This window comes from Pinus tabuliformis, chromosome 6 (assembly GCF_031772625.1).
Source record: "Pinus tabuliformis cultivar Carrire ecotype Pingquan chromosome 6, CPIR1, whole genome shotgun sequence".
Lineage (NCBI taxonomy): Eukaryota > Viridiplantae > Streptophyta > Pinopsida > Pinales > Pinaceae > Pinus > Pinus tabuliformis.
The window spans coordinates 503,590,315-503,611,974 of record NC_142292.1 but is presented as its reverse complement, the minus strand read 5'-3'; the positions used below and the strand labels follow the sequence as shown (position 1 = coordinate 503,611,974).

At 37.4% G+C, this 21,660-nt stretch overlaps 2 protein-coding genes across 4 annotated transcripts in view; both read right to left on the bottom strand.

Moving 5' to 3' along the window:
* LOC149259522 (neurochondrin family protein) overlaps positions 1-21,660 on the bottom strand; it is a 411,338-nt gene that overhangs the window by 8,191 nt on the left and 381,487 nt on the right. For all 3 annotated transcript variants that reach the window (XR_016257650.1, XM_089418637.1, XM_089418634.1), the window contains exons 16-19: positions 1,291-1,454; positions 1,132-1,189; positions 904-988; positions 595-680 (exon numbers count right to left, since the gene is read on the bottom strand). Coding sequence is in view for 2 of the 3 variants with exons in the window: in XM_089418637.1 (XP_089274763.1) it covers positions 605-680; positions 904-988; positions 1,132-1,189; positions 1,291-1,454 (383 nt within the window). In the remaining variant the exon portion in view is untranslated. The remainder of the gene's footprint in view (positions 1-594; positions 681-903; positions 989-1,131; positions 1,190-1,290; positions 1,455-21,660) is intronic.
* LOC149259526 (uncharacterized) lies at positions 1,379-7,225 on the bottom strand. Its single transcript, XM_089433987.1, has 4 exons — positions 7,166-7,225; positions 2,934-3,813; positions 2,678-2,819; positions 1,379-2,553 (listed from the first exon to the last, which is right to left on the bottom strand). Exons 1-4 carry the CDS (start codon positions 7,223-7,225, stop codon positions 2,052-2,054), a joined length of 1,584 nt encoding a protein of 527 aa, XP_089290113.1. The 3' UTR covers positions 1,379-2,051.

The window sequence follows — 21,660 nt, the reverse complement described above, 5'->3', positions numbered from 1 at the left end:
CAAAGAGTTTTCCAGCTCTTCTCTCCTCCAATCACTGTGTCCCAGCTAGCTCGGAATTCGTGTTGCCTGCATGTTCTTCCTTCCAACTCCAAAAAGACTGATGAGATAGCCTTCCTAGGGTGGCACTCAAAGTCCACCAAAGAAATGTTGAGCTTCCTCCTTGGGAAACTCTTGTGCTAAACAACACTATGTGACTCTGCTAAACAGCTAGAGCAACAACCGATTATCAAATGATCGAAAGGCCCCAAATGATGTTGCTTCCTTTCTATTTATAATTTGCTGCTACCTTCTTTCGTGTGGGCCCCCACACTAGGCAAATCGAACTCCCGCCTTAGCCATACGATTTTCCCCAACTAGGGAGTGTGTATTTCTTGGAGGAGTGGCCCTCACATTCCACTAAATGATTAATTTCGGCTCCCTTGTCCTAAGTGCTTTTCCCTACAAACTGTCTTAGGCCCAAAATTGACAAAAATGACAAAATTTGAAATCTTAACAAAATTATTTAGGAAGGGACATTACAATAGAAATAGCATTTTTTCACAATTCAAAGACATCAAACAAGGAAAGAAAGGCTTTGCCTTTGTGTTGGCCTACCATTTCTTCGTTAACCAATAATGCTCATTAAGAGATCCTGCATGCAAGGATTGCAGGTGACACCCATAATAGCTTCCATAGAAGATCTGCAATATTTTTTTATAAATAAAGATATCAGAAGCAGAAATGAAATAAAACTCATGTCCACTCGAGACCAAATAGTCAATGGGAATAAAAGATATGGTTGGTGGTAGGTAAAAATTGAAAAATAAAGAGTGCTTTGCACATCTCTCAGAAAGATAAACAATCTAGGCCAATAACAATGTAGAAAAAGACACAGTAAAGCAATTGAAGGAAAATGTGCCATACTGATTCTGCAAAAAATGTTGAAACCAGCTCGATGTTCTAATAGCCTGTCTAATTGATGGGTAACGAGCTATCAAACGTGCACAACCTACAGGCAAGCATCCATCCAGTCAGAACATACTTCATTCTCCAAGACCCCTTCCTTCCACTCATAGTTTCCTAAAGAAGATTGCACTAGATTTCAATAAAACAGCAGAGGCACAGAGACAGAATCATTAATGAAATGCAAACCTGCAACTGTTATGTCATAAAGGTCTTGTTCATCAGCCGGTGCTTCTGATTTCTCAGCCTACAAGAGAGAAGAGCAAGTTAGTCACCATTCAAATATTTATGCAAAATGAATTGAACCATATAATTTTCTGTTGAAGGGGAAACAAACGCCACATTCACCTGTTGACAAAGCTCCAAGCATTGAATAATGAGCTCAGATGCTTTGCTGAGACTTTCAGTTTGAAACTCTGGAATTTGTGCCAATGAGTCTTCACTTGACAGATCGAGAACTAAAGTGGATATAGTCGAAGACATGGCTATTGCCATGGAATCATTTCCTTTGGCTGCAGAATACCGATAAGAAAATTAATGTAAGTAAAACATGTCCCCGATAACCAATTCAAAACTAGATGCTAGTACACCAACATAAAGCTAATAGCCCTAAAGAAGTGTTTTCCCCACATGGGTTAATAAGAGTGAAAATACTTATAGCTTTGAATCTATATACAGGTCCTAACTAAAGATCAGCTGATATTTCAGAGACTTTTCTGGATCAATGTTGCACACATCGCGATCGGGATTTAATCGGCGCCGGGAAAAAATCGGAAAAATCGTTAAAATCGGGAAAAAATCGGGAAAAAATCGGAAAAAATCGTTTGGCACAAAAATATTCATTTTTTTTCATTTTTTTTCAATTTTTTTAATATCTAAACCATCTACAACATAAAATAAATACATTGACACATAAATATGATAAAAAAACTAATATATAAGATGTTCAATATCATTTCTAGCGCTAAAATCACACATAACATTGAATCATGTCCTGAATAGTAAGTCCTGAGTCCCAAGTCCAACTCAGCCTCAAAATATCAACAAAAAATATGATAATGTATCTCATCATGTCATAATGTCATATACAATAAAATGAAAGTCTAATCCTATTGATTTCCTCTGCCCCTCTTGCGAGAATATGGCACAGCTTTCTCTTTCCCTCTAGATGTAGAAGCTGGTGCCTGTGGTGGTGGAAATGGCAGTGGAGTCTGACGTGCTCTAGAAGCTGAAGAACTAGTAGTAGCAGCTACAAGAGGCTGAGGTGGACGGAGACCACGTCCTCTACTGGTGGTAGTGGTAGCCCGGGTAGCCCGGGTAGGCGGTGTCACCTCCTCCTCCTGCTCCTCCAACTCCTCCTCCTCCTGCTCCTGCTCCTGCTCCTCCTCCTCCTCCTCCTCCTCCTCCCCCTCCTCCTCCCCCTCATCCTGCACTAACCAATCCTCAGTGGGATCCATGAGAGGCCTCTCGGTCTCAACCCTCCATTCAGCAGTGGTGTCAATCCCATCCAATGAGATGGCTTCCGTATCAGGTGTCTTCTCTAGTTGTTTCACCCACAATCGAAGATTGTAGTAGACATAGACCATGTCATTAAGTCTATGGGACTCCAACCTGTACAAAGTTCATGAAATAATAAATTAATAATTAATATTATAAAAAAAATATTGTTTAAAACTTTAATGAATTCAAAAATTTATTTGAAAATTTGCAATATTTTAAATGTTTAAGTGTTAACCTATTGCGCTTCTTGTTGTGTATTTTTTCAAATACACTCCAATTGCGCTCACATCCCGAGGAGCTGCATGTTTGGCTGAGGATGCGCACGGCAAGATTTTGCAAAAGGGGTACTCTGCCACCATACATCTTCCACCATGCGTCTACAACAAAATTACAAAGAAAATTTTAAATAAACATAAGAAAAAAATGGAATTTGAAGAAACAATGAAATTTGAAACAAAGTTACAAAGTACATACTACAAACTAAAAAATACCTGGGATTTTAACCGTCCTATCATTGATAGCCATCTCAAAGCCAAATGTGCCACCTGACAACTTATATTGCTCAATTTGTCTAGAGACCTCCATACGTTCTTCTGGAGTTTTCACCATCTTCTGGACACAGGTTAATAATCCTTCCACGACCTCAACATCAAAATTAAACCCACATGCATAAGAAAATGCAGGGTTCAGGAAAAGGCCAGCAGCATGAATGGGACGATGGAGTGTGTTGTTCCATCGCTCATCAATGACCTTCCATAGAAGGAGTTGTCTCTGGAACCCATCATCTCCCTTGTCATCATAGTAGGACCGAATGGCTTCTTTGGCCCTATCCATGGCTTCATACAAATAGCCCATTGCGGGCTTCTCACCATCTACCAACCGAAGAACCTTTACCAAAGGTTCTGTGACAGCGCACACCTCCTGCACTCCCGCCCAGAAGTCTTCTTGGTATGAAACAAGTCTGCAGACGGCCTCTCCTTCTGGTTTGCGGCTCATTGGCGAAGAACGCCACTCCTCTGAAACAAACATTCTCTTCAAATCCCACATAGAATTCAAGAGGGATTGAAGAGATATGAAACTCGTCGCAAACCGTGTAATGGCGGGGCGCACCAACTCTTTGTTGTTGGTGCATTTTCTCATCAAGCTAAGCACAGATGTGTGATTGTAAATAAATTTTGTGATGGTTTTTGATGAGTCAACAGCCTCTTTGACAAAGGGAATTTTCCCTATGTCCTCTAACATCAAATCAATACAATGGGCAGCACAAGGTGTCCAAAATAAAGTAGGATGCCTGTCCATAAGCAATCTACCAGCAGCAACATAATTTGCAGCGTTGTCCGTTATGACTTGGACAACATTTTCTGCACCCACCTCCAAAATAAACACATCCAGCAAATCACATAAATTTTTTGCATCTTTGATTTGATGAGTTGCATCAACAGATTTGATAAACATAGTCCCCAAGGGACAACTAACCAAGAAGTTTATAAGGGTTCTCCCCTTTTGGTCAGTCCAACCATCTGACATAACAGTGCATCCTGTTTGTGCCCATGATGCCCTAAAATCCTCCAATCTTTGGGTGCAGTCACGCTTTTCATCTTGAAGAAGCCGGCCTCTGAAATCATGAAGAGAAGGGAGTTTGTACCCCGGGCCAACACTGGCAACAGCATCAAGAGTAGGTTGGAAAAATGGATTATTCCTTATAATGCTGAAAGGAATATCACTCCAGAGGAGAAATTTTGTCATCAACTTGTCAGCTTTTTCTTTTTCAGTTCTTTTCATCATTGAACCGATAGTTGGTTGTGAACCAGGTGTGGTTCGAGGAACAAAATATGATGATGCAGCAAACGGATTGACTGACGCTGCAGTAGAACCTGTGCCACTTGGCCCACTTCCTTCAACTGACCTTCTTAGTTGCCTTTTGAGTTCTTCTTTGGCGTCTCTAGTGTGCTCTAATTCTCCCAATGCTCTCATGGCTTTTTGGATAATTTCAGCATTTGTCTTTAGACAGGGCCCCACATCACGTCCAGGGATTTGTGCAAGGTGGAACTTCAACCTGTACACCCCCCCGAATATTTCCTTTCCACACAACTTGCAAATCAAGTTTTGTCTATCATTCGGAGTTTTAGGGTCACCATATTCCCAGAAAGGATCCAATTTCCTTGGCATGTTTGTTTTTGAATTTTGAATTTGCAAACCTATGGAAAAATAAGGATTAGGAAATAGGAATTTAGGATTACATAAATGATAATAGTAAATAGTAAATACAAATTACAATTTAGCATTTGCAAAATTACAAGCTAATTATTTCCAAAATCCCAATTTGAATTTCTAAACCCAAAAAACAATGAAAAATCAAAAAAAATAAACAATGTTTAAAGAAAATGAGAAAATAAAAATCAAAAATTGGTTCTCATAGTCATAACAAATAACCCATCCCAAATCAATGAAAAATTTCTAAAAATTCTTTAAAAACAATGAAAAACAAAGTTTTTAGAGAACCAAAACAAAAAAAAATTAATCTACATACCTGGTTTATGGACAAATTCGCGATCTTGGCTTGGATTCCTCCTAAAATCGGCTCCCACAAGCGACGGCAACCCTCTCCCTCCCTTCTTCTCCTTCTCCTCCTTCTCCTCCGCGGCGGACTGCTGAATGAATAAACAAAAAATCGATTTTACATATAAAACCCCCGCTGCCCACGCCTCCCGCGATTTTTTCCTTAAAAATCGCGATTTTTTCGAAAAAATCGCGATTTTTTAAAAAATCGCGATTTTTTCGATAAAAATCGTTAAAAAAAATTTCCGCCGATTTTTTGGATAAAAATCGCGATTTGAATCGGCATTTTGAAAAAATCGCGATTTTCCGATTTTATCGCGATTAAATCGCGATGTGTGCAACACTGTTCTGGATCATGTCCCAGGCATTTCAAGAAGACTTATTTCTGCAATTGTTTAGGGTGGTCTTTCTATCAAGATGAACAAATCTTTTAATACTTCAAAGTCTTTCAAGGCAACTGAACTCGTGAACTTATTGTTGATTCTTTAGGGCACATGCTACAATTAAATTTTCCTTCAATTTTTCTTCAACAGATAACTACTTCCAATGATCAGTTAGCATTAGTTCCACGTACCATTTAAACAATATCATTAAGTAGTTATATAGAAGAAAAATATCAACCAATAAAAATGAAAGAGAAGTAGAAATAAAGATGAGACATTGAGACAATAGACACAGAAATTAGGCCTGAGGCCAGGGAAAACAGAAGGGGGAAAACCCAGAAATCTTTCCTTATGCGAGAGAAAGAGTTCAATGTTCATCAATACATGAGAAGTAATAACATCAAGAGAATAACCAAACTAGTAACCAAGATCAAGAGAAATGCCAAGCCAAGTCCCATAGCTCTCGTTCAGACTTTTGGCCCTCCTCTTTTTTCTGAAATTCACTGGATCAGATGATCAAGACAAAATTGATGTCTCAAATGAGGAGGAAACCTCTCCTTTATATAGACTTCCAAGGGGGTCGAATGGGTGCGTCTTTGGGGCCCAACTGACTTGAAATAACATGAGGCGGACTTGTAGAATTTGGAGGCAAAAATAAAAACTCAAATATTCAATTTTCTTCATGATGAAAATACCGACCATGCCTACCATATTTTCCAACAGTCTCTCTTAGCTAGGGAGGTACTTTTCATTCTCTCTCTCAAGATCAATCTTCCCAACCAATCATAGGTCTCACAGCCCACAGCCTAAGGAAAAGATCACAAATACAAATCTCTCTCTCTATCAAGATCAATCTCCCCGACCAATCCATAGGTCTCATAGCAATAGCCTAACAGAGAAATCACAAGTTTCGTCATGAGCAAAGATCCATAGCATCCAATGAGGCCAAACCAATCATATACACAAGGTACATCTCCTCTACCACAAACAAGGTCTCACAGCCCATAGCCTAAGGTAGGAATCCTTATCTATATCCCCGACCACAAACAAGGTCTCACGGTCCAGAGCCTAAGGGAGAGAACTCATCCTTCCCGACCAAACCATAGGTCTCACAGCTGCAGCCTAAGGGAGGGAATTCAAAATTAATCTCCCCGACCAATCCATAGGTCTCACAGCACACAACCTAAGGGAGAGATCACGAACTCAGTGCCTCAAAACCAAGCTCCTCTACTAGACTCAATGGTCTCCCGGACCACATCCTAAGGGAGCGAAAATCTTCCTGACTAATCCATAGATCTCACAACCATAGCCTAAGGAAGATTCATGATGCTATTAATCAATTCTCCCTCTCCAAAGGGATTCCTAGCCATTCCAATCTTCTCACATAAACATCAACTTGCTCAACAACAGAGAAATAGCCATGGAGGATTTCAGCGTTTTATCAAACATTCCAGCAAACAACAACATCCAATGATTCATACAGCTTCAACTAGGGCTTCTCACAGAAGAAAACAGTAGCAATCCAATAGATAACGAGAGGCTTCTCACAGAAGCAAATATCAGCACCCTGCTCATTAGCAGAAAAGTGTGCCATAATCGAATCCATCAGACAATAAGTGGCTTCTCACAGAGGCATGCATCAGCAATAACAAAAGCAAGCATCATCAATGGTCGAAATTAGCAAACAACAAGTGGCTTCTCACAAAAGTAGGCAACCTGCACATCGGCAGACATGTCTACCATAATCGATCCAATAGATCAACAAACTTCCGAAGCCAAACCACTTCACAAACAGCTACATTTCCAGCTTCAATTGTGTTACTCGCATCAAGAACATCCATGTTATTCAGTGCAACACAACTTCGGAAGTACATCCAACCCACATAGAGTTAGCGATTTCACGCATCAAGTGGTTCAACAAGCCAATCAGAGGGATTCATCAGATCAACAGTAGATTTTTGCAACTTCTTCAAATTTTCCTCAAGTAAATGTCAATAGACTCATAGTCCATTATGCCATAACCTTAACAGGGATTTCACCAAGCTCGTGCCATACTTTCAACCTTACAATTCTTCTTACATCAAACGAAGAGGACCTCAGTCCTTGTCAAAAACATATCATCAATGCATAGCAAAAAAATCATTGGCTCATCTTCAACACATTCAGATCAACATTGTTCTTCAAAACTTCTACCTATCTTCATCAGACATAGATCAAAACATGCTTCGATTAGGCCGATCTTGTCTGCTCCCTTTGAGTCCAATCACGAGTCCTTTTGTCATATAGTTCTTCCATTCATTTTTCAATGATTGCCACACCTTGGCAGTCTTCATTATGTATCTGCAATCCTCACTAGGAGGCCATGGAAGAACAAATACAGCGAAACAAGATATACAAAGACAAGAGACACATAATGAAATGAAACAATAATAGAAACAATCAAGAGAGTACTTATCTCTTGAGAATGTGTCAAGTCCCTCTTGATCTTAGCCTTCCTGGGTCTAGTCAACCTTGTTCAACTCATCAAGGAGTCCACACCATCATCAAGGAGTCCACATCATCATCAAGGGGTCCACATTATCAACAAGGAGTCCACATCATTCTCAAGAAATCCATATCAACGTATATCATCAACAAGGGGTCCACATCATCCACATCATTAAGGAGTTAGGGTTTCTTCTTTCAAACAGACATAATCAATTCTAGGATTTGGGTCCATAAGCCTTAGATTTTCTTCTCCAAACCCTACCTAGGGTTTACAAACCATAAACAATTCAATGTCATTAATGATTAAAACAATTAGAGAAATATAAGATACTTATCTTTTGAAATCATGACAGCTCCCTCTTAATCTTTACCCTGCAAATCAACCTTATCATCAAGATGTCAGATCTTCTAGGAGCCAGGGTTTCTTCTTTTCTTTTAAGCGGAAGCGATCAATCTAGAAACCCCAAGGCTTCAACCCTTTTGTTTAGATAGGGCTAACAATTGTTTGACTAGGGTTTGAAATTTGAATAGCTAGGGTTTTGACTTCAAACCCTAATAATTCATCAAATTTAGTCTAGGGTTTATAAACCCTAGATGTGAAACATTCATCCTTGCATTTTTCTCCAACTTCATTAATTTTGATTTCAATATCAGCACTATGAGAGATCTGACCATAAACCCTAGGTCATTTTTGTTTAACTCCTTACTAAGGGTTTTGCAATCCCAAAACATCGATCAAACTTTCAAACCCTAAACGTTGCTTCAGATCACATTGCATTTGTAAATATTCATGCCAAAACTTTAGAAAGTAAACAAGTAACATTTATAGTAGACCTTTTTGCATAGTACAGGAAATTTCAAAGCAGCGTCCTGATGCTCTTTTGCAAACTTGCAACTTGAGACATTGAGCCATCCATCATTGTTGACTGCTCAAAACCTTGTACAAACACTCAATGTGAGATCATTAGTAAAACTTTAATGATCATAATCCTAATCATATACTTTAAGAGTTATTAAGAAGAATGGATTTCACAAATATATAATGATCTTGGATTCTGAGACATGTAAGCAATAGTTTCTAGGTTGGCCTTATTTAGAGTGACATCCACCTTTATATATCCATAGATTTGAATCTTTTACGAATTTGAGTCACATATTTAATTTGGATTGTTGGCCATACCACTTGAGCATCTTCAACAGTGGTCTTGACTAAAGGTTCGGATTAGACTCCTATTACAAGTCATGCTAGACCTTGCCATGAATATTTATAAACTTAGTATCCATAATGCATATTATATCCTTGCAAAAGTAAGATCAACGTTCATACATTATCCATGGTTTCTAGTACAGAGCTCCTCTACAAGATGAAGGTATATAGCCATGATAGGCAATGTTCTAGTTCTTAATATAATATGTATCAGCTACAAATCATGATGTCGTAACAGTGCTTATTTATAGCATTGATGTGCTTTAAGTGAGGATTCTTCAAGGTTTACTAACCATATCTTTCAAACTAGGTCACAGTCACAGAAATGATAAGTTCCAATATGGTCACAGATTTTTGAGATCTAATAATCCTTCCACAGAGGGACTCAAACTTGTCTTAATCTTGCCATTCTTCATTATTTGACAGGGTTTTGCATCTGGAGGTTATAAGAGTCGACTTCTTTTCTTCTAGATTGCTCTGGTCGGCCCTTTTGCAGTGAATGACATCCTTCTTCTATGTATATCATGATGATTAGTGAATTTTATTAGCAATATCCTTCTTTATAACATTTTCTTCAAACCTTTAGAACTTATTCGATCTAGATGGATGATAACATAAAGGTGACCATTCTTTGTCCTATTGAGGTTCTCAACCTTCTGGTATTTTTTTTATCTAAGGTCTTTAATTAAAGTGATCCTTGACAAGAAGATCAAATCATAACAAGGCTTGTCTTGTGTCTGCCTCAGAGAGCTCGAATTACACAACTTCTTAAATCGCATAGATTATCATACTTTATAATCTTGGGCTTCAAAACTTTGTGTTATTCCACAGTGCTTCAGATCCACATGTAGCTTGCATACTGCACATGTCACAATCCTCTGTCACAGAGCACTTTTCCTCAGAACAAGCATATTAGGGACCATAGAACTCGCATAACACAGAGATATATAGGGCCATCAAATTCGCAATTTTCCACAAGAGATAGGATGTCTTAGACAGTTCAACAAATACCACATATGCGATGCATGAATCACCACAAAGTCGAACTTTTTACAGACGAGGTCTTCAAGTGATCTGGATAGGTGCCTTAATAGCTCGCATATCCACAAAGAAGGGTACCTCAAGAAATTTGGTTGACACAGAGATCATGTGCCTCAGGGAAGTTGGAATAAAATACCATAGAGAGGCTCACATGAATAGAAATTAGTGTCACAAATGGGCTCGTGGAGTGAAGTAGCTCAGTAATTGACAGAAATACATATATATTTTTATTAATACTTTAATGATGAATGTTACATAGAAAGCCCCTGGCTTATATACCGCCTCGAGTGCCTCTTGGTGAAAGGCCATGATCTTATGTCCATGCCTTTTTGCCTAATTAATATATAACTAAAAAATTATTAATTTTTCACATAACATTGCCTTCCTCTCGAAAATATGCTTTGTCCTCAAACCATACATAACAACGAGTGTTGTTGACAAAACGCTTGTCTCCCAGGAAGCTTCTTCTTCTGGTAGGTCTTTCCACTTAATTAGGTATTCTTTGATTACTCGTGATCGCAACTTCTTTTCCTTGGTGGAGATGATACCTTTTGGTTCTAAAATGATCTTCCCTTCATCATCTAATGTCGGAAGTGTTGTTTGTGTCACTTGGTGTTTGCCAAGTGCTTTTTTAAGGCAAGATACATGGAAGACATTGTGAACACGACTTTTATCAGGAAGGCTCAAACTATATGCTACTTGGCTGATCTTTTTATTAATCTGGTATAGTCCATAGAACTTTGGTGCCAATTTGTTTCTTCCCTTTTGTTTTAAGGACAACTACTTGTAAGGCTAGAGTTTAACAAAAACCCATTCTCCAACTTCAAATTCTCTTTTTATTCTGTTTCGGTCAACCAACAGTTTCATATGATTTCCTGCAATATTTAGGTTTTCCTTTAGTGCTTGCAAGACTTTTTGTGTTTCTTCTAACTAATCTTTAACTGTTGGAACCTTTGTCTCGATAATGGCAAGGTCCTTCCATTTAGGAGGTTCGTAACTGTACAGAGCTTGAAATGGAGTCATTTTTGTTGAAGTGTGGCAAGTGGAATTGTACCACCATTCGACAAGATATAACCATTGAGCCCACTTATTTTTTTTGTTTGTTGCATAACATTGTAGGTAGGCTTCTAAAAATTTATTGACAACTTTTGTTTGGCCATTTGTTTGAGGATGGTATGTTATGTTGAACTCATGTTGAGGTAGGTTCCTATATGTTTGAAAAATTCCTTCCAGAATTGCCTTTGAATTTGGCGTCTCTATCACTAACAATGACTTTGGTAAACTCATGTAGTTTGTAGACATTCTTGCAAGATATCTCAACGACTTGTTTTGCAGAGTCTGATTTCTTCATTCTTATAAAGTGCGCAGACTTTGTCAGTCTGTCAACTACTACGAGAATTTCGTCTTTGCCATCAAACACGGATAATCCTTTGATAAAGTCCATTGATATTTCTTCCCACTACTTATTTGGAATATTTAAGGGATCGAGCAATCCTAGGGTCATAATGTTATCATTTTTATTTCTTTGGCATTGATCGCATTCTGCTACATATTTTTGAACATTATTCAATCCTTTCCGGAAAAATGATTGACATGCATTATAGTAGGCTTTAAAGAAACCTACATGTCCAGCTGACAGTGAATCATGAGACTCTTTGAGAACTTTGGCTTTAAATTTGGAATTTGGACTTAGGCAAATTCTTCCCTTATACCACAGAATATCATTTATCCATTCAAATTTTGAATTATGAGGAGGGTTATTGATTATAGCACTTCTTTCTGGATCTTTGAAATACTCACTTCGAATTTCGTTAAGCCATTCTGGGACTGCAACCAAAATTTCAAATAATGATGATTTTTCGTCTTTCCTGATAGAGCATCTGCTACTACATTGTCTTTCCCTTTCTTATGTAAAATATCCATGTCGAAGGCGGCAATTTTTTGATCCATTTTTCTTGTTCTATAGAGAGTGTTTTCTGTTGGAGGAGGTGTTGAAGACTATTATGGTTTGTTCATATTAAGAACTTACTTCCCAAAAGATATTGCCTCCACTTAGCTAACGCATGCATAATGGTGAGAATTTCCTTCTTGTATATAGGCTTGAGATATTCTCGCTTGTTGAGCTTCCTGCTTTCAAATGCTATTGGATGACCATCTTGCATCAAAATAGCTCCTATGCCAAAATTTGAAGCGTCGCATTCAATTACAAAAGGTTTTGAAAAATCATCTACAATCTATCTAAGAGAATCAAGAGTGACGGATTCTTGGTTGCACTTACAAGTACTCTTGATCATGACAATGCATGGATCATTGATAGTGGAGCCTCAAGACATATCATAGGAGAAGGTGAACAACTTCATACTCTATCAAGGGAACCATCATCACATGCAATGGAGCTAGGAGACAACAATAGCTATGCAGTCAACGAACCTTGGATATACATCATTGAAGCTAGAAAGTGGAGCAAAGCTACACCTCAACAACATCATTTATGTCCCAAGTTTGAAAAAGAATTTACTTTTCGTTTCTTGTTTAGAAGATAAAGGAGATAGGGTTACTTTTGTAGATGGAAAAGTTTTAGTTTGGGGAAAGGATTCAAGTATCGAAAAGGTAAAGGCTATTGGAATCCGTGAAGAAAGACTATATAGAGTTATAACACCATCTCCTCAAGCCCTAGTTCACATGGAGATCAACCCTATTGAACTATGGCATAGAAGATATGGGCATATTTATTACAAGATTATACCCTCTCTTAGTCAAATGGTAAAAGGCATCCCCAAAATCAAGGAAAATCATGAAGGAGTGGGCAAAGGATGTGCTTTGGAAAAGAATACTAGGAAACCTTTTACAAGCAGTGATACAAGGTCTAAGGAGATATTAGACCTCATTCATCAAGATGTGTGTGGGCCAATGTCTAATAAATCTCTTGGAGGCCATCTTTACTATGTGACCTTCATTGATGATCACTCTAGAAAGACATGGCTCTATCTTCTCAAGACAAAGGATGAAGTATTTGAAAAATTCAAGGAATTTAGATCCAAAGTTGAGACCTTAACCGAAAGAAAGATAAAGACTTTGAGATCTGACAATGGAGGGAAATACACTTCAAAAGAGTTGATTGCATATTATAAAGAAGCAAGTATTTAGAGGGAGCTCAATGTTCCCTAGAACCCATAATAGAACGGAGTTGCAAAAAGGAAGAATATAACCATTGAAGAATGCATAAGGACTAGATTAAGATGGAGACTCCACCATTTTACCAAAAGATAAGTATTTCGTTCTTTGTTTCCTCTTTTATGTTTGGTTTCCTCCTCATATCGAGATTTACTTGTATTGTATACTAACAACCTTTCCCTTATATTTTCCTTGGTTAGGAAAGCTTGCAAAATGCACACAGGTTATGGAGAATATTTTAAAGAAAAGAATTGAATCATGAAAGAATCCCTATTGCAAAGGAAGCCCTTCAAGAACTGAAGTCCTACAAGGATTGTTAACTAAAAACTCAAGGTATGTCTTAGATTACAAGTTTTGTTATAAGGTCCTCTTCATACAAAAGGTATGATCATTCTTCTTTTGAAATTTGTTTTACACTACTAAGATCTGTATGTCTAGGGTTTTGAATCATAGAGATTCTTGTTAGGGTGATTAATCATTAGATTGAATCAATCCTCGTTACACTATCTTTTATCATTTGTTTATTTTTTATGAAACCCTAACCTTTAGGATTCACTGTAAAACCCTAGCATCTTGTTGCTAAGGGTATGTCAATGCTAATAATGAAACCCTAGTCCTCTTAGGGTTTGTTGATAAAGTCTAGAACATATAATGAAATCCTATTCTTTTGAAGTTTAGGGTTTTGATAATGTTATGCTAAAAGCCCTAGTCCTTTCGGGTTTACTGTTAATTTCTAGGTTATATAATACCCTAGATTTTTAGGGTATGGTGAATTAGGGTTTATGAACAAAACCCTTGTAATAACTAAAGTAAGATCCTAGGAATGAAACCCTAGGTGCATATTCGTCGGAATGATCGAAACCCTAGCCTAGTAAAAAAATTGTATATTTAACTTTGATGTATTGATGTTTGTGTCTTGGGTTTACCTAGTATATATTGATGTGAAATGCATCCTACATATGTATATGCGAGTATGATACTCATGTTTTAGTTTGTGAAATCTAGGGTTTGTAACAAAACCTTAGTAGAGATTGATATTCTAGGACATGATAATATTGTTTAGCTTTTATGATAAAATCTAGGGTTTGCAACAAACCCTAGTAGAGTCTGACATATAAATTATGAAAAGCATATTATTGAAACCTTAGATGTATAGTACTATGATTGGATTGTTATTTGATTTTCTTATATCTAAGGTCTTGTGTCTTGAAAGATGGAGTCTAGGGGTTATGACAAAACACTAGCAAGTTGCTGAAGTCCAGAATATAAAATATGTCGCCATTGTTAACCTAACTAGGTTTAGGTATTTGATGTTTTGATTATAATGACATGATTTTGATATGGTTGACTACATGCTTCTATATATTTGGTTGCACTTGCTATTAAAGTTTTGCAGGTACATAATCTTTCAGATGTTGAAGATGTACATAATTGAAGATGATAATAATGATGAGCATGATGAAGGAAGATATAAGAATGATGATGATCAAGATGACCTTGATGACATGAGAAAGAATGAAGTATATTCGATGTTGTTGTTCTCCCTAAGTTGAGAGGGAGCATGGTTAGAAGAAGGGTACATCTCCCCAGTTGAGAGGGAGGGCATATTATTACAATTGATGAGGCTCATCAATAGGTACATCATAAGGGTCATAATGCCATCCTCCAGCGTTATAACTATCTATTTCTCACATTTATTTGCATTTTTTGTTATATTATGCTTAGTGAGGGGTAAAAGATGTTTTGCTATGTCATGTGGCCTAATATGGTTTAATTGTAGGAAATGGAGCATTTTTGAGATGCTTTCCATGCAAGAGCTCGGAGTAGACAATAGGGAGAGATTCTAGGAGGTTTTCCACCTCCTTAACTCCTTCAATCAGCCAAGATCACCACACTCTCTCTCATTAGCTCGAGGTCAATCGCAGCCAAGCAAGTGCAATTAAAGAATATCAAGATCCACCCTTCTCGAGTTTTGGGAGATAAACATTCCTATTTTCTAGGGAGCTGCTAGTAGCTACCCTCTTGTATAAATAAACATGCAAAAGATCTCATTAGGATTCGAACTTTGTTTTCAACTAGGAAGCTATCAAGCTCAAGCACTTGACACTGTTATTTTTGACTAGTTATGTGATGTATTTGACATTGATGCAATGATAATGAGAAGTTTCTTATTGGTTAATCACTAAGTTAGTTCCAGAGGGCTGAGGCTCTTGGGTTTGGGCCCAACCCTAGTGGCTTAGGTCCCTCTTATGTATTGGTATTTCTTTTTAGTTTAGAGTGCTTATTAGTTTTCTGCATTTCATTAGAAAATAACCCCTCAAAAATCTTGTGATTGCAACCTCTATCTCATCTCTCCCATGGGAGCATGAATGGAAGGATCTACAATCACAATCCAAAAATACTATGTTTATGATTTCTTGGAAGAAGGTCTATGTTAGTCATCTTGTTTTGCATGTGCTTACTATAGCTTAGGAGTTGATTTATTGACTAGATCGGGGATTTTGGCATAGGCATAGATTAGAGGGCATTTAAATTCAACTCATCTTTTCCATAATTAGTTGTTTTATTTTGTCAATGATAAAATGGTATATGCATGTGATGTTGCAAGGTTGTTTGGATCTGCAAGCAAGGGGCCTTTCACCATCTCCATCTTGGACTTCCTCACCCTCTTTGATGAATCCCAAATTTTGTCTTCAAAGTTATGTTCTTGAGATCATTCCCTTAGATCACTGTGAGCAGCTCTCCTAGTGCAAAACAGGCCTTCCAAAGGCTCTAAGCTTGGCTAGGGGTGTTGGCCACCTTTCATCCATTTACCCCAACCTCCATCCACCTTTCCATCCCTTGAACCCATCATTCCTACCTCCTAAACCTTCTCGGCAGCCTTCCTGTAGCATTATAGGCCTTCCTGTAGCAATACAAGGCACTTGTAGCAGCCTCCTATAACATACCTATAGTAGCCTGTTTCACCATATGTTTTGACCTTTGATGCAATTTGGACTTAGTTTAGAAGTAGGTTGATCCCGACACATGACTACATGATCAAGGGCAGCACCTAGGCCACTTCAACCATCATTTTCCTTCACTGCAAAATAGAATAGCATTAGTTTCTTTATCACAAATTAGCACAAATAGAACATTGATTTATATGCAAGTGTGAGCTATATCATAATGCATGGAATCTTGAGTTAAGATTTGGTAGGTTAACTGTCTACAAGTAGATTTAATAGCTAGATGGTTGATTGCAAGATAATGTAGTGCCCTTTCTGCTAGTGTAGCTTTTGTCTTTTCATGAATTGATTCAATAGCATTTACAAGTTGAAGTTCAAAAAGCATTTTCCTTTTTATCATTAGAGCTAGCTTCTGAATTGCATCTTCATTAATTAGTTTTCCTTCTAATTCAGTAGGGAGAATGGTCTTTGGAGGATTATTGATCAAATGCCCTAGTTGAGGGTGGCATGAGTAGAATCTCATCTACTGTGTATATAGGACTGTCACCTCGAAGTTTGTATGAACCTCAAGTTGATAAATATAGTTGAGGAGCCCTTGGGAGTTGCAACACTCTTGGTGCAATACCAGGGCTCACCAACAATCATAATGAACACCTTGAAGAAACGAAAGAAGAAAGCTTCTGACAAGTTGTATTTGGATAACTCGATATAAGTAGAGCATCAGAATGATTGAGGACCCCGAAGGTTTGTGTTTACTTGTATATATACTTGAAGGTTTATTACTGATTGAGGTTGTGATTGTGCAGGATCTCTCCATAAAAAGGTTGAACATTTGAAGCATGCTTGGAGTGGCAAATATATATCTGATTTACTTTATAAGAAGAGAAGTAAACATCTGGGGCTGAGTGCTTGATTCTTGTGAGGACATCCGACTGGGCTATGTGTTGATGTCTAGATCCTGAAGTAAGGAGGGTGGCATTGGTCATGGAGCTGCGGCCTTGGATACGCACCTAGATCCCTGGGTTGGTGATAGAGCTTAAAAGCCTAATGGTACCTAGAGAGGCTAAAGCTTGAGTTCACCTTACTCCCACCCGATTATAGTACCGTGGTCATGTATCTAATCTATATCACTACATGTGCTAGAACTCTTCGTAGTTCATATCATTTTGAGATCTTCCCTAGTTAAGAGGGAGTGTTGAAGAATGTAACTAGTGTCGGTCTTCATAATTGTACCTGTCAAATTAAATTTTATTATTAATGAAAAATGACTTATTAAAGCATGGGGTTCATGTTTGGGTCAACGTTTTCTAGGTCAAAGCTTCCATTGAAGACTTCTAGGATTTGTCTTGAGTCAATAGAGTCATAGTCATTTTTATTAGACCCTTCTTGGGCTTTTGTATCATGTAAAAAGAATTATTTTTGAGTCAAAAAGGTTATTTGTCACCTCCACACCAAGTCGGCCCTATCCCCATGAAGTCGGCCTACATTAGGGAAATTCGACCTAGTAGAAAGGCTATATATAGAAAGGCAGCTTGACATATTTGTCACACTCACTCAACAAATTCGATCTAAAAGGAAGAGAAGCAGAAAAAGAGATCGAAGTAGCTGGAAAAGGAAGAAAGAAGCTGGGAAGACCTAAAACAAGTTCTTGGGTTATCTATCTCTCACACGTGCGATGTTTCTAGGTAGTTGTTGGGGTCAAAATTCTAAATCTGTTGCAGGTTTTAAATTCTATAGCTGGGGGTCGAAAATCTGTTGTTAGGGGCCGAAATTCTAGATTGTAACTGCTACTGGGAAGCTATCATTTGGAGACATTGACAGGGATCATCTATTGGTAGGAAGGATTGACTTGGTGATTGGAGGAGGTCTTTGTCTAGATCTAAAGGGTCTTGGATTGTCTCATCTTGATTTGAATCTACTAATGGAAGAGTTGGACAGAGTTTTCCCCTTGAAGGGGTTTTTCCCTGACTGAGTGCCTACATCTTGTGTCTCTTGTTCTTGTGGTCTTCATATACATATAATTTGGTAATTTCTTTATGAAAGACAAACTAATAAAGAAGTAAAACAATCCAACATAATTCACAAGTAATTATCAATAAAAAGGAATCAAACCCTAATTCCTATAAGCATTGATTTCTCAACAATTCTCACTAGCAGTAGTAGTAAGGAAGTGTCGAGACAGTTCTGAGATGAGATCATTACACTAAAGGTCAATCATGAGAACCTAATTCTTGCAATAATTACTAGGATTCTTACTCTTCTTCCATATGAAAGCATTGTTCATTTGATCTAACCCTTGAAAGATTTCAATAATTGGTTGAAATATTTATTGTTAAACCATAATTATTAATGGCTCAAATGAATAGGGCGTTGGTTGGCAACAGTGTTGCGGGGGAGCGCCCCCCCCCCTCGCTCCCGCTCCCGCTCCCGATCCGCGCTCCGGGCGGGAGCGACTCGGGAGCGGGTCGGGAGCGCGCTCCCGAAATCGCTCCCGAAAAGGGAGCGATTTCGGGAGCACGCTCCCTAAAAAAAAATTCGCTCCCTGCCTTTTCGGGAGCGTTTTGCCTTTTTTGCATTTTTTTTTTTTGTAGTAATGTTCGAAATGCAATTTTTTTTTAAAGAAACAAATAGTTTTTGAGTGGGGCAACTTAATGATCAAGTCTAGGCCTAGTATTGATATGCTATTCATGGTAATGTTAAATTCTTAAAGTAAAAGTGACATTTTCTTTAATTTTCATTTTCATCCTTTTACTTAAATTTTTAACATTACCATGAAATGACTCAGGATGTTTGAGAGTGGTTTCGTCCTCATTGGATTTCATATGGAGAAAGTAGAATTTTAGATTTCATTCAAAATCCAGCAGACTTATCAGTTTTTCAGGATTTCAGGATTGGGGGATTGCAATGTTTCCATTGAATTTTGTCATGTATTAGGGTATGGAACTCATATTTAATCAAGAGTACCAATCCCTCTATGTACCTTGATGTTAGTGACATTGGTTGTCGAACTCCTCTATCATGACCCTTCTAAAAATGTACGCATCACTCAAACAAAATCTTGACTTGACATGCTATGCTTTTTCTATCTTATGTTAATGCTTAGAGGGTGATATTAATGACAAAGATCCCTATACAAATACAAAGGTAATGACAAAGATACCTCTGGATATTAATGCTTGGAGGGTGATATTAATGACAAAGATCCTGATTTTGCAACAAGACTAAAAAATTAGACATTTCTCGTGGTGGCAAGAGGCCCAAGCATAAGAAATAGATAATAGATTTACTTCTCTTTTCTAGTTTCTAGTAGCTTTTATAACTATTGACTCTTTCATATTTATTATGATATTTTTGTAAACAATATATGACAATTTAAGTTTGAAGTTGGCAATTATAACTCATTAGTAATGAATTATGAATATGATGCTTCATGAAAGTTGAAAGTTGTTTCATTTCATTTCATTTTATAACATTTCATTTCATGTTAGATATTATTTGTTGTAATGGTTACACTTAGCTTACAAGTACAACTTTGGTGATCAATGATGATAAATGTTATATATTGAATTTTGAAAGCTTGAAACTTTAAGATTGATGAATCATGAGACTCAATATGTTGTATGTTACTATGTTACTAACTTGCGGACGTGGTTGATGAAGATTATAACTTCTAGATGATTGTTGTTATATGGTTCAATCTATGCTTTTTTATGTTTTTTATATCTAATTCATCATTCTACATGTTTTTGTTGACATATATGTATCAAAAATTAAAAAATATAAAATATATATATATTTTTAAAAAATCGCTCCGGGATTCGCTCCCAAACCGGGAGCTTCTGAAAATGGTCGCTCCCGCTCCCGCTTCCGCTCCCGCTCCCAAGTAACATTGGTTGGCAACAAGGTGGCTTGAATGTACCTAGCTATCCCAAAGCTACCAAATTAAGCAAGATTTTTATTTGAAACCCTAGTTTTTCTACAGATTTGACAATCTGAGGAGCAGTTGTGGGCGTCGTGGCATGCTAGAGTTGTGAAGAAAGAAAGAAATTACAACATCTTCTTGAGCATGATGACCAAAATTTTCATTGGAAGCAACTTAGAGTGGCACCAAACTGTTATGAATCAAAGGAGACCTAGGGTGTCCAAGGTTATTAGGTTTTGGCCACCATGGAAGAAAACTTACAGTGCAAAGTTTTTTCTATTTAAGAAATTTGTTATAACTTGAGATAGAAGATGGATTTTCTTTGAGCTCACTACATCTAATAGCTTTGGGTATGCCTCTTGTCCCTACAACATAGATCCATATTGTTACCCTTATATCACATGAGGATTGCACATTGATTTTGATCATACGATTCAAATTTTTGCAGGGTCACATGATGATTCTAACCTTCCAAAGGTTGGAATATTGGTAGAAGCTACTCCAATTGGCCATCATAGAGATCAACTAGTCACGTTCTATTCATTTCTTTCCCTTTCTGTTGCATGGTTAGTTCATGTCTTAGTTGTGAGTGTCCTCTTGCATGGTGATGTACTTGCCTAGTGATTTCCTAGTTTCATTCATGTTCCATAACATTTTTATAATTTCACCTAGATAATTTGTATAGTGGAACCCACTTCACACTTACATTTTCAACACATTCCATCTCCTAGATAACTCATGACATTTTTCCTTTATTCCCTAAGTCTTATTTCATGATAACATTTTCATGTCATATTTTCACTTTTTATCCTTTCAGTGCAAACACACCTAACTGGGTTGGGATATTTTAATTGAATCCTAAAACCTTAAGTTTTGTGTTGAATTAGTAACCTATAAATACTCCAATCTATAATTTTCTGTTAAAGCTCATTCCTTAAGTTTTATCGTTGATTTATCACTAGGGAAAGCAACTTTATAACTTATGTGGTACACACATGAAGCTAAGTTCTCCCCCTTTGGCATGCATGTTGAGGCACCCCACTAAAATAGCCAATTCATTGTGCCTAGCATTACCCTTGTCCACAAGGGCCAATTTGTCTTTTTGACCAACCTTATCCTTTGGCACATGTTTTGAGGACGCTGTTGAGCATTGAGTTATTAATTTTTCCACTGCGCTATGTTATGTCAATTACTTTAGCCCAATTCAATTCTTCAATGAGCAATCTTTTCAATAACAATTAATTCTTCCAATAATCAACAATAGTAAGTGCAATGACAATAAGAGACAATCAAGAGAATCAACAAGAGACACCAATTTGGTCAAAGACAAGGGAAAAAAACCACAAGGGGGAAAACCCTTTGAAAATTCTTCTTCTATTTGATTGTCTACAAATGTTCAGTAGAGAGTACAATGAGCAAAATCCATAAACAAGAGATAAAGTCAAGGCTTTGACATATCCAACAAATCAATCAACCAAGATTCAATATGCCAATGAC